Genomic DNA, 13,695 nt, shown 5'->3' with positions numbered 1-13,695 from the left:
TCTGACACTGTTTTCTCGTGATATATTGTACTTCATGATAGTGGTAACATTTATTTGATATTACCTGCGTTTTCGAAATTTTCAAAATTTTTGCCAAATTTCTGTTTTTTTTCACAATTTTCCAACTTTGAATTTTTATGCAATTAAATCACAGACATACCGTATATACTCGAGTATAAGCCGAGATTTTCAGCCCAAATTTTTGGGCTGAAAGTGCCCCCCTCGGCTTATACTCGAGTCACGGTAGCGGTGGGGTCGGCGGGTGAGGGGGTGAGGGCGCTGGGGTATACTTACCTAGTCCCAGCGATCCTCGCGCTGTCCCTGCCGTCCCACGGGCTTCGGCGCTGCAGTTTCTTCCTCTCTTCAGCGGTCACGTGGGACCGCTCATTACAGAAATGAATAAGCGGCTCCACCTCCCATAGGGGCGGAGCCGCTTATTCATTTCTCTAATCAGCGGTGCCGGTGACCGCTGATAGAGAAAGAAGCTGCGGCACCGAAGACAGGAGGGGACAGCGCGAGGATCGCCAGGACTAGGTAAGTATAGCATATTCACCTGTCCTCGTTCCAGCCGCCGGGCGCCGATCCATCTTCCCGGCGTCTCCATCTTCCCGGCGTCTCTGCTCTCTGACTGATCAGGCAGAGGGCGCGATGACGCATACAGTGTGCGCGGCGCCCTCTGCCTGATCAGTCAGAGCAGAGACGCCGGGAAGATGGAGGCGCCGGAACGAGACGCCGAGAGCTGCAATCAAGGGAGGTGAGTATGTGTTTTTTTTTCTTTATTGCGGCAGCGGCGGCACAAATTTATGTGGAACATCTATGGGGCACAGTGAACGGTGCAGAGCACCGTATATGGCACAGCACAGCTATGGGGCACAGTGAACGGTGCAGAGCACCGTATATGGCACAGCACAGCTATGGGGCACAGTGAACGGTGCAGAGCACCGTATATGGCACAGCTATGGGGCACAGTGAACGGTGCAGAGCACCGTATATGGCACAGCACAGCTATGGGGCACAGTGAACGGTGCAGAGCACCGTATATGGCACAGCACAGCTATGGGGCACAGTGAACGGTGCAGAGCACCGTATATGGCACAGCACAGCTATGGGGCACAGTGAACGGTGCAGAGCACCGTATATGGCACAGCACAGCTATGGGGCACAGTGAACGGTGCAGAGCACCGTATATGGCACAGCACAGCTATGGGGCACAGTGAACGGTGCAGAGCACCGTATATGGCACAGCACAGCTATGGGGCACAGTGAACGGTGCAGAGCACCGTATATGGCACAGCACAGCTATGGGGCACAGTGAACGGTGCAGAGCACCGTATATGGCACAGCACAGCTATGGGGCACAGTGAACGGTGCAGAGCACCGTATATGGCACAGCTATGGGGCACAGTGAACGGTGCAGAGCACAGCTATGGGGCACAGTGAACGGTGCAGAGCACCGTATATGGCACAGCACAGCTATGGGGCACAGTGAACGGTGCAGAGCACCGTATATGGCACAGCACAGCTATGTATGGGGCACAGTGAACGGTGCAGAGCACCGTATATGGCACAGCACAGCTATGGGGCACAGTGAACGGTGCAGAGCACCGTATATGGCACAGCACAGCTATGGGGCACAGTGAACGGTGCAGAGCACCGTATATGGCACAGCTATGGGGCACAGTGAACGGTGCAGAGCACCGTATATGGCACAGCTATGGGGCACAGTGAACGGTGCAGAGCACCGTATATGGCACAGCACAGCTATGTATGGGGCACAGTGAACGGTGCAGAGCACCGTATATGGCACAGCACAGCTATGGGGCACAGTGAACGGTGCAGAGCACCGTATATGGCACAGCACAGCTATGGGGCACAGTGAACGGTGCAGAGCACTGTATATGGCACAGCTATGGGGCACAGTGAACGGTGCAGAGCACCGTATATGGCACAGCTATGGGGCACAGTGAACGGTGCAGAGCACCGTATATGGCACAGCACAGCTATGTATGGGGCACAGTGAACGGTGCAGAGCACCGTATATGGCACAGCACAGCTATGGGGCACAGTGAACGGTGCAGAGCACCGTATATGGCACAGCACAGCTATGGGGCACAGTGAACGGTGCAGAGCACCGTATATGGCACATCTATGGGGCACAATGAACGGTGCAGAGCACCGTATATGGCACAGCTAGGGGGCACAATGAACGGTGCAGAGCACTATATGGTTCACACCTATGGGGAAATATGAACGGTGCAGAGCACTATATGGCACAGCTATGGGGAAATAATGATCTATTTTTATTTTTGAAATTCACCGGTAAATGCTGCATTTCCACCCTAGGCTTATACTCGAGTCAATAAGTTTTCCCAGTTTTTTGTGGCAAAATTAGGGGGGTCGGCTTATACTCGGGTCGGCTTATACTCGAGTATATACGGTATGTCACATAAAATACTTAATAAGTAACGTTTCCCACATGTCTACTTTACATCAGCACAATTTTGGAACCAACATTTTTTTTTTGTTAGGACGTTAAGGGTTAAAAGTTGACCAGCAATTTCTCATTTTTACAACACCATTTTGTTTTTAGGGACCACATCTCATTTGAAGTCATTTTGAGGGGTCTATATGATAGAAAATACCCAAGTGTGACACCATTCTAAAAACTGCACCCCTCAAGGTGCTCAAAACCATATTCAAGAAGTTTATTAACCCTTCTGGTGCTTCACAGGAATTTTTGGAATGTTTAAATAAAAATGAACATTTAACTTTTTTTCACAAAAAATTTATTTCAGCTCCAATTTGTTTTATTTTACCAAGGGTAACAGGACAAATTGGACCCCAAAAGTTGTTGTACAATTTGTCCTGAGTACGCCGATACCCCATATGTGGGGGTAAACCACTGTTTGGGCGCATGGGAGAGCTCAGAAGCGAAGGTGCGCCATTTGACTTTTCAATGCAAAATTGACTGGAATCGAGATGGGACACCATGTTGCGTTTGGAGAGCCACTGATGTGCCTAAACATTGAAACCCCCCCACAAGTGACACCATTTTGGAACGTATACCCCCTAAGGAACTTATCTAGATGTGTGGTGAGCGCTTTGACCCACCAAGGGCTTCACAGAAGTTTATAATGCAGAGCCGTAAAAAAAAAAAAAAAACAATTTTATCACAAAAATTATTTTTTAGCCCCCAGTTTTGTATTTTCCCCAAGATTAACAGGAGAAATTCGACCCCAAAAGTTGTTGTCCAATTTGTCCTGAGTACGCCGATACCCCATATGTTGGGGTAAACCCCTGTTTGGGCACACGGGAGAGCTCGGAAGGGAAGGAGCACTGTTTTACTTTTTCAACGCAGAATTGGCTGGAATTGAGATGGGACGCCATGTTGCGTTTGGAGAGCCACTGATGTGCCTAAACAGTGGAAACCTCCCAATTATAACAAACCCTAATCCAAACACACCCCTAACCCTAATCCCAACAGTAACCCTAACCACACCTCTAACCCAGACACACCCCTAACCCTAATCCCAACCGTAAATGTAATCTAAACCTTAACCCTAACTTTAGCCCCAACCCTAACTGTAGCCTTACCCCTAGCCCTAAAGGTACCTTCACACATAACGATATTGTTAACGATATCGTTGCCATTTGTGACGTAGCAACGATATCGTTAATGAAATCGTTATGTGTGACAGCGACCAACGATCAGGCCCCTGCTGGGAGATCGTTGGTCGCTGAATAAAGTCCAGAACTTTATTTCGTCGCTGGACTCCCTGGTGACATCGCTGGATCGGCTTGTGTGACACCGATCCAGCGATGTCTTCACTGGTAACCAGGGTAAACATCGGGTAACTAAGCGCAGGGCCGCGCTTAGTAACCCGATGTTTACCCTGGTTACCATGCTAAAAGTAAAAAAAAACAAACACTACATACTTACCTACCGCTGTCTGTCCTCCAGCGCTATGCTCTGCACTCCTCCTGTACTGTCTGTGAGCCGGAAAGCAGAGCGGTGACGTCACCGCTCTGCTTTCCGGCTCACAGACAGTACAGGAGGAGAGCAGAGAAGCAGAGCGCAGCGCTGGAGGACAGACAGCGGTAGGTAAGTATGTAGTGTTTGTTTTTTTTTACCTTTAGCATGGTAACCAGGGTAAACATCGGGTTACTAAGCGCGGCCCTGCGCTTAGTTACCCGATGTTTACCCTGGTTACCGGCATCGTTGGTCGCTGGAGAGCGGTCTGTGTGACAGCTCTCCAGCGACCAAACAGCGACGCTGCAGCGATCCGGATCGTTGTCTGTATCGCTGCAGCGTCGCTTAATGTGAAGGGGCCTTAACCCTAATGGGAAAATGGAAATACATTTTTTTTAAATTTTTTCCTAACTAAGGGGGTGATGAAGGGGGGTTTGATTTACTTTTATAGCGGGTTTTTTAGCGGATTTTTATGATTGGCAGCCGTCACACACTGAAAGACGCTTTTTATTGCAAAAAATATTTTTTGCGTTACCACATTTTGAGAGATATAATTTTTCCATATTTGAGTCCACAGAGTCATGTGAGGTCTTGTTTTTTGCGGGACGAGCTTACATTTTTATTGGTAACATTTTTGGGCACGTGACATTTTTTGATCGCTTTTTATTCCGATTTTTGTGAGGCAGAATGACCAAAAACCAGCGATTCATGAATTTCTTTTGGGGGAGGCGTTTATACTGTTCCGCGTTTGGTAAAATTGATAAAGCAGTTTTATTCTTCGGGTCAGTACGATTACAGCGACACCTCATTTATATCATTTTTTCATGTTTTGGCGCTTTTATACGATAACTATTTTATAGAGAAAAGAATTATTTTTGCATCACTTTATTCTGAGGAATATAACTTTTTTATTTTTTGCTGATGATGCTGTATGGCGGCTCGTTTTTTTTGCGGGACAAGATGACGTTTTCATCGGTACCATTGTTATTTATATCTGTCTTTTTGATCGCGTGTTATTCCACTTTTTGTTCGGCGGTATGATAAAGCGTTGTTTTTTTGCCTCTTTTCTTACGGTGTTTACTGAAGGGGTTAACTAGTGGGCCAGTTTTATAGGTCGGGTCGTTACGGATGTGGCAATACTAAATGTGTACATTTTTTTTTTTTTTTTTAGATAAATGTATTTATGGGAATAATATTTTATTCTTTCATCATTTAGGATTTTTTTTTTTTTTTTTAACACATTTTGAATTATTTTTTTTTTACACTTTGTCCCGGGGGGGTGGGGGGGGGGGGGGAAATCAAACATGATCGCGGTGTGCCGGCGTTATAGGGAAGCGTCGCGCAGGGAGGGGCTCCCTGCGTGCTTCCCCTAGCCCCCCGCAGCAACGCGATGTGATCGCGTTGCTGCGAGGGTCTCCCTACCTCCCTCCCTGCTCCAGGCCTGGATCCAAGATGGCCGCGGCATCCGGGTCCTGCAGGGAGGGACGTGGCTTACCAAGTGCCTGCTCAGAGCAGGCACTGTGAAGCCTGCAGTGCTGCAAGTCAGATCCGTGATCTGACAGAGTGCTGTGCAAACTGTCAGATCACCGATCTGTAATGTACCCCCTGGGACCAAGTAAAAAAAAAAAAAAAATTCCAAATGTGTAAAAAAAAAAAAATTCCTAAATAAAGAAAAAAATATATATATTATTCCCATAAATACACTTATCTAAATTAAAAAAAAAAACAAAAAACAATAGAAGTACACACATTTAGTATTGCCGCGTCCGTAGCGACCCCACCTATAAAACTATATCACTAGTTAACCCCTTCAGTGAACACCGTAAAAAAAAAAAAAAAAAAAAAAAACACACACAAGGCAAAAAACAACGCTTTCTTCTCATACCGCCAAACAAAAAGTGGAATAACACGCGATCAAAAAGACGGTTATAAATAACCATGGTACCGCTGAAAACGTCATCTTGTCCCGCAAAAAACGAGCCGCCACACAGCATCATCAGCGAAAAAATAAAAAAGGTATATAGTCCTCAGAATATAGCGATGCAAAAATAATTTTTTTCTGTAAAAGTTTTTATCGTATAAAAGCGCCAAAACGGTATCGCTGTAAACATACTGACCCGAAGAATAAAACTGCTTTATCAATTTTACCAAACGCGGAACGGTACAAACGCCTCCCCCAAAAGAAGTTCATGAAAGCTGGTTTTTGGTAATTCTGCCTCACAAAAATCGGAATAAAAAGCAATCAAAAAATGTCATGTGCCCGAAAATGTTACCAATAAAAACATCAACTCGTCCCGCAAAAAACAAGACCTCACATGACTCTGTGGACAAAAATATGGAAAAATTATAGCTCTCAAAATGTGGTAACGCAAAAAATATTTTTTGCAATAAAAAGCGTCTTTCAGTGTGTGACGGCTGCCAATCATAAAAATCCGCTAAAAAACCCGCTAGAAAAGTAAATCAAACCCCCCTTCATCACCCCCTTAGTTAGGGAAAAATTTAAAAAAAATGTATTTCCATTTTCCCATTAGGGCTAGGGCTACGGTTAGGATTACATTTACGGTTGGGATTAGGGTTAGGGGTGTGTCTGGGTTAGAGGTGTGGTTAGGGTTACTGTTGGGATTAGGGTTAGGGGTGTGTTTGGGTTAGGGTTTCAGTTATAATTGAGGGGTTTCCACTGTTTAGGCACATCAGGGGCTCTCCAAACGCGACATGGCGTCTGATCTCAATTCCAGCCAATTCTGCGTTGAAAAAGTAAAACAGTGCTCCTTCCCTTCCGAGCTCTCCCATGCGCCCAAACAGGGGTTTACCCCAACATATGGGGTATCAGCGTACTCAGGACAAATAGGACAACAACTTTTGGGGTCCAATTTCTCCTGTTACCCTTGGGAAAATACAAAACTGGGGGCTAAAAAAATAATTTTTGTGGGAAAAAAAAAAGATTTTTTATTTTCTCGGCTCTGCGTTATAAACTGTAGTGAAACACTTGGGGGTTCAAAGTTCTCACAACACATCTAGATAAGTTCCTTGGGGGGTCTAGTTTCCAATATGGGGTCACTTGTGGGGTGGTTTCTACTGTTTAGGTACACTAGGGGCTCTGCAAACGCAATGTGACGCCTGCAGACCATTCCATCTAAGTCTGCATTCCAAATGGCGCTCCTCCCCTTCCGAGCCCTGCCATGCGCCCAAACGGTGGTTTCCCCCCCCCCCACATATGGGGTATCAGCGTACTCAGGACAAATTGTACAACAACTTTTTGGGTCCAATTTCTTCTCTTACCCTTGGGAAAATAAAAAATTGGGGGCAAAAATATGATTTTTTATTTTTGCGGTTCTGCATTATAAACTTCTGTGAAGCACTTGGTGAGTCAAAGTGCTCACCACACCTCTAGATAAGTTCCTTAGGGGGTCTACTTTCCAAAATGGTGTCACTTGTGGGGGTTTCCACTGTTTAGGCAGATCAGGGGCTCTCCAAACGCAACATGGCGTCACATCTCAATTCCTGTCAATTTTGCATTGAAAAATCAAATTGCCCTCCTTCGCTTCCGAGCTCTGTCATGCGCCCAAACAGTGGTTTACCCCCACATATGGGGTATCGGCGTACTTAGGAGAAATTGTACAACAACTTTTGGGGTCCATTTTCTCCTGTTACCCTTGGTAGAATAAAACAAATTGGAGCTGAAGTAAATTTTTTGTGAAAAAAAGTTAAATGTTCATTTTTATTTAAACATTCCAAAAATTCCTGTGAAGCACCAGAAGGGTTAATAAACTTCTTGAATGTGGTTTTGAGCACCTTGAGGGGTGCAGTTTTTAGAATGGTGTCACACTTGGGTATTTTCTATTATATAGACCCCTCAAAATGACTTCAAATGAGATGTGGTCCCTAAAAAAAAATGGTGTAAAAATGAGAATTTGCTGGTCAACTTATAACCCTTATAACTCCCTAACAAAAAAAAATTTTGGTTCCAAAATTGTGCTGATGTAAAGTAGACATGTGGGAAATGTTATTTATTATGTATTTTGTGTGACATCTGATTTAATTGCATAAAAATTCAAAGCTGGAAAATTACGAAATTTTCCAAATTTACGTTTTTTTTTCACAAATAAACGCAGGTAACATCAAAGAAATGTTACCACTACAAGTACAATATGTCACGAGAAAACAATGTCAGAATCACCGGGATCCGTTGAAGTGTTCCAGAGTTATAACCTCATAAAGGGACAGTGGTCAGAATTGTAAAAACTGGCCCGGTCATTAACGTGCAAACCACCCTTGGGGGTAAAGGGGTTAAAGAACCCGCCAGGTCCTGATTCCCTTTGTAAGTTGAACAGAGCATGGTAGGGGTGGTAGTCAGCATCCAGAGTTCACGTTTGTCACAGGTTTCAGACAATGAAATGAGAAAACAATGATAGAATGGCGCTACTCCTTTCTAGTCTTCGGCAGTCATGGCTGCAATTGTGTCCACGGTGCAGATCATTGCCATCCTCCAGCAGCACCATTAAGGGAGAGCAGGAGATCAATGGAACAGTGAGCATGGCCGGTAACAGGATTTACTGACATAGGGCAACTAGGCCGGGCAGGTCTTCCACTACTAGGAGCTATCCCTAAAAGAGGGGGTCACCATTAGGGCGGTGGCGTGGAGGGGGTCAGCCGTGACCTGCACAGTGTGATAGAGAGCGGCGCTACCAAGTATTGGTCGTGGGTGCGAAGATCCTGGCAACCACCACTAAGGAGCTGACAACACTGCCATGCTCCTGTGTGAGCAGATGGCACTGCCAGAGCCAGCAGATATGGATCACCTTTCCTAAGGACAGCTCAGCAATAGAACTACTAGCTCTGCTGTGCAGTGTGCGCCATCACCGGCCGCAGAAGCTGACAGGGGCGCATACATCCACCGGGCTGTGCCCCCCAAACACAGCAACTCCTCCAGGGGCGCAGGTAACGGACCCACAAGAGCACAGACCCACTGCTGGGCAACTGCACACGGAGGCGACTTACTAAAGCACGTGAGAGACATGGCGCTCAGCTCCTCGCCGCGCTCCTATGGCCGCTCTCCTTCCGATAGGCAACAAGAATAGGAGACTGTGCCGCCAAATAGCACCGTGCTCGCGTCTTCCGCTTCCGCTCCAAAGCCGAGAACTTCCGAGTTAGGACAGCTGGCAGCACGTGTGGCCGCCTGATAGCTATGGCGTCACGTGTCTCTCGGCGGTCATGTGGCAGGCTGAGGAGGAATGACAGGAAGGTTGCGTCTAGACTGGAGTGGCTTCTGGGATGGTCTCCTTCCAGCAGCTCCACTGTAGACGGCTCACTGGTGAGGTGACAGGAGCTGCTGCAGTGAGGTCCTCACAGGAACCACTCCTAGAAGACTCACTGGTGAACTCCTCACAGGAACCACTCTTATCTAGAAGACTCACTGGTGAGGTCCTCACAGGAACCACTCCTAGAAGACTCACTGGTGAACTCCTCACAGGAACCACTCTTATCTAGAAGACTCACTGGTGAGGTCCTCACAGGAACCACTCCTAGAAGACTCACTGGTGAGGTCCTCACAGGAACCACTCTTATCTAGAAGACTCACTGGTGAGGTCCTCACAGGAACCACTCTTATCTAGAAGACTCACTGGTGAACTCCTCACAGGAACCACTCTTATCTAGAAGACTCACTGGTGAGGTCCTCACAGGAACCACTCTTATCTAGAAGACTCACTGGTGAACTCCTCACAGGAACCACTCTTATCTAGAAGACTCACTGGTGAACTCCTCACAGGAACCACTCTTATCTAGAAGACTCACTGGTGAGGTCCTCACAGGAACCACTCTTATCTAGAAGACTCACTGGTGAACTCCTCACAGGAACCACTCTTATCTAGAAGACTCACTGGTGAGGTCCTCACAGGAACTACTCTTATCTAGAAGACTCACTGGCGAGGTCCTCACAGGAACCGCTCTTATCTAGAAGACTCACTGGTGAGGTCCTCACAGGAACCATTCTTATATAGACGGCTCACTGGAGAGGTCCTCACAGGAACCACTCTTATCTAGAAGACTCACTGGTGAGGTCCTCACAGGAACCATTCTTATATAGATTGCTCATTGGTGAACTCTTCACAGGAACCACTCTTATCTAGAAGATTCACTGGTGAGCGTCTCACAGGAACCACTCTTATCTACACAGCTCACTGGTGAGCTCCCCACAGGACCACTCTTATAGAGACGGCTCACTGGTGAGGTCCTCACAGGAATCACTCTTATCTAGAGGGCTTACTGGTGAGGTCCTCACAGGAACCACTCTTATCTAGAGGGCTTACTGGTGAGGTCCTCACAGGAATCACTCTTATCTAGAGGGCTTACTGGTGAGGTCCTCACAGGAAGCACTCTTATATAGATGGCTCACTGGTGAGCTCTTCACAGAAACCACTCATATACACGGCTCACTGGTGAGGTCCTCACAGGAACCACTCTTATGTAGAGGGCTCACTGGTGAGCTCTTCACAGGAACCACTCTTATATAGACGGCTCACTGGTGAGCTCCTCACAGCAACCACTCTTATATAGACGGCTCAATGGTGAGGTACTCACAGGAACCACTCTTATCTAGATGGCTCACTGGTGAGCTCCTCACAGCAACCACTCTTATATAGACGGCTCACTGGTGAGGTCCTCACAGCAACCACTCTTATCTAGAGCGCTCACTGGTGAGGTCCTCACAGGACCACACTTATCTAAAAGGCTCACTGGTGAGCTCCTCACAGGAACCACTCTTATCTAGAAGGCTTACTGGTGAGCTCCTCAAAGGAACCACTCTTATCTAAAAGGCTCACTGATGAGCTCCTCACTGGAACCACTCTCATCTCGATGGCTCACTGGTGAGTTCCTCACAGGAACCACTCTTATCTAGATGTCTCACTGGTGAACTCACAGCAACCACTCTTATATAGGCGGCTCACTGGTGAGGTCCTCACAGCAACCACTCTTATTTAGAAGGGTCACTGGTGAGGTCCTCACAGGAACCACAATTATCTAGACGGCTCACTGGTGAGCTCCTCACAGGAGTTACTCTTATCTAGAAGGCTCAATGGTGAGCCCGTCACAGGAACCACTGTTATCTAGAAGGCTCACTGGTGAGCTCCTCACAGGAACCACTCTTATATAGACGGCTCACTGGTGAGGTCCTCACAGGAACCACTCTCATCTAGACGGCTCACTGGTGACGTCCTCACATGATCTGCTCTTATCTAGACGGCTCACTGGTGAGGTCCTTACAGGAACTGCTCTTATCTAGACTGCTCACTGGTGAGGTGACAGGAGCTGCTGCAGTGAGGTCCTCACAGGAACCACTCTTATCTAGAGGGCTCACTGGTGAGGTCCTCACAGGACCACTCTTATCTAGAAGACTCATTAGTGAGGTCCTCACAGGAACTTGACGGCTCACTGGTGAGGTCCTCACAGGAACTGCTCTTATCTAGATGGCTCACTGGTGAGGTGACAGGAGCTGCTGCAGTGAGGCCCTCACAGGAACCTCTTATCTAGACGGCTCACTGGTGAGGTCCTCACAGGACAACTCTTATCTAGAAGACTCACTGGTGAGGTCATCACAGGAACTACTCTTATCTAGAAGGCTCACTGGTGAGGTCCTCACAGGAACTACTCTTATCTAAATGGCTCACTGGTGAGGTCCTCACAGGAACCACTTTTATATAGACTGCTCCCTGGTGAACTCTTCACAGGAACCACTCTTATGTAGACTGCTCACTGGTGAGGTCCTCACATGACCCGTGGATCTGCAGCAGCTGTTAAATATAAACTATAAGTAGTGATGAGCGAGTATACTTGTTGCTCGGGTGATCTTCGAGTATTTGTTATTGCTCGGAGATTTAGTTTTCATCACCTCAGCAGCATGATTTACGACTGCTGGACAGGCTGAATACATGTGGGAATTCCCTAACAGGCATTCCTCACATGTATTCAGCATATCTGGCAGCCATAAATCATGCAACTGAGGAGATGAAAACTAAATTTCAGAGCAATAACAAATACTCGGAGATCACCCGGGCATGCTCTGGAAAACCCGAGCAACGAGTATACTCGCTCATCACTAACTATAAGCGATAAAAATACCTACACCAGGTGAGCACCTTCTGATACAGCTCCATGGATGCTTATGTAGATAAAAGCCTATGTTGCGCTATCTCTTCCTCATTAGTATTTTTATCCCAAACAAAAACAGCAGGCATGTCCACTTCCGTAACAGTTGATGGGCTCTTACTCACCCCGACTGTAGGGGTAAACAAGTGAAGGTTCTGCCGCTGGAGACCTGTGTGAGTATACTTGCCACGGTGACGGAGGAGGAAGTAGCAGATGCGGTTGATGGGATGGCAAGTAGTTTGCGAGGCCCTCTAGTGCGCATTTTAGAGCAGTGAGATTCCCATTATGAATTCCGCCTAAATCACATATTTCAGAGATTTACACGGAAACCTCAATGTAAACGCTCAACATAGAGCTTAAGATAAATGTTAGCCGAGCCATACAGTGATCTTTGGGAGGCAGAATGAACAAATCAACTGCAGGGGAAGAATTTGTTTTATTTATTATTTTTGCCGTTCCTTGTGCAGTATAAGTGTTAGACGACTTTATTCCCTTGGTATGGTTCGATTACAGAAATACCATATGTATAGCTTTTTTTTATGTTGGGCTGGTATCACGCACTACAAGACGCTTTTTTTGCTAAACAAAGTTTTTGCATCGCCATATTTTGAGAGCTATAGTGTTTTTTTATATATATTTCTGATGACAGTCATGTGAAGGCTTGTTTTTTGTAGCACAAGTTGACATTTTTATTGGCACCATTTTTTGTGACATAACACATTGTGAGGCAGAATGAACAAAAACAGCAATTCAGAATTTTTTTTTTATGCCGTTCACCGTGTGGTAAAAGTGATAAAGAGATTTATACTTCAGGTCAGTACACGTACAGCAATACCATATTCATGACTCTGTTTGTGTTTTTGGCGCTTTTACACAATAAAAACTATTTTATAGTAAAAAAAAATGGTTTTTGCATCGCTTCATTCTGAGAGCTGTACACATTTTATTTATCCACAGATGGAGCTGTATGTTGGCTTGTTTTTTGCGGGACAAGATGGTGTTTTCAGAGATACCATTTTTATTTACGTTTGTGCTTTTGATTGTGCTTTATTCCACTTTCTGTTCTGCGGTATGATGAAAAAGCATCGTTTTTTTGGCCACTTTTTTGTTTTACGCTCTTCACTGAAAGGACAGTTTTATAGCTCAGGTCATTCTGAATGTGGCAGTACCAAATATGTTATAGCTCAGGTCATTTCGAATGTGGCAGTACCAAATATGTATGCCGTAATTTATCTGTTTATTTTTTATTCAAAAAACAATATTTATTGGTTTAATATTTTTTATTTTTTTATGTGTTTTTTTTATTATATATTTTTATAATTTTCTAAAACTTTCTTTAGCTTTAACGTTCCCTGAAAGCTGATCTGTGCAATGCTTTTTCATTGAAGGGCATCAGATCAACATCTCGCAGACAGGGAGGAGGCGTGTCAGCTCCTGTTCTGAGCAAGAGCTTAGGCTGCCGTCACACTAGCAGTATTTGGTCAGTATTTTACATCAGTATTTGTAAGCCAAAACCAGGAGTGGGTGATAAATGCAGAAGTGGTGCATATGTTTCTATTTTACTTTTCTTCTAATTGTTC

The 13,695-nt window shown here is 45.8% G+C and overlaps 1 protein-coding gene across 1 annotated transcript in view; it reads right to left on the bottom strand.

The window, feature by feature from the left end:
- PRPF19 (pre-mRNA processing factor 19) overlaps positions 1-9,119 on the bottom strand; it is a 100,615-nt gene extending 91,496 nt beyond the window's left edge. Inside the window, exon 1 of the mRNA XM_069752986.1 lies at positions 8,969-9,119. Coding sequence (XP_069609087.1) covers positions 8,969-8,987 — 19 coding nt within the window. The 5' untranslated portion in view covers positions 8,988-9,119. The remainder of the gene's footprint in view (positions 1-8,968) is intronic.
- Between the last annotated feature and the right edge of the window lie 4,576 nt (positions 9,120-13,695).

Source organism: Ranitomeya imitator, chromosome 2, assembly GCF_032444005.1.
Source record: "Ranitomeya imitator isolate aRanImi1 chromosome 2, aRanImi1.pri, whole genome shotgun sequence".
NCBI classification, from domain to species: domain Eukaryota; kingdom Metazoa; phylum Chordata; class Amphibia; order Anura; family Dendrobatidae; genus Ranitomeya; species Ranitomeya imitator.
This window is presented reverse-complemented; position numbering and strand designations above follow the sequence as displayed.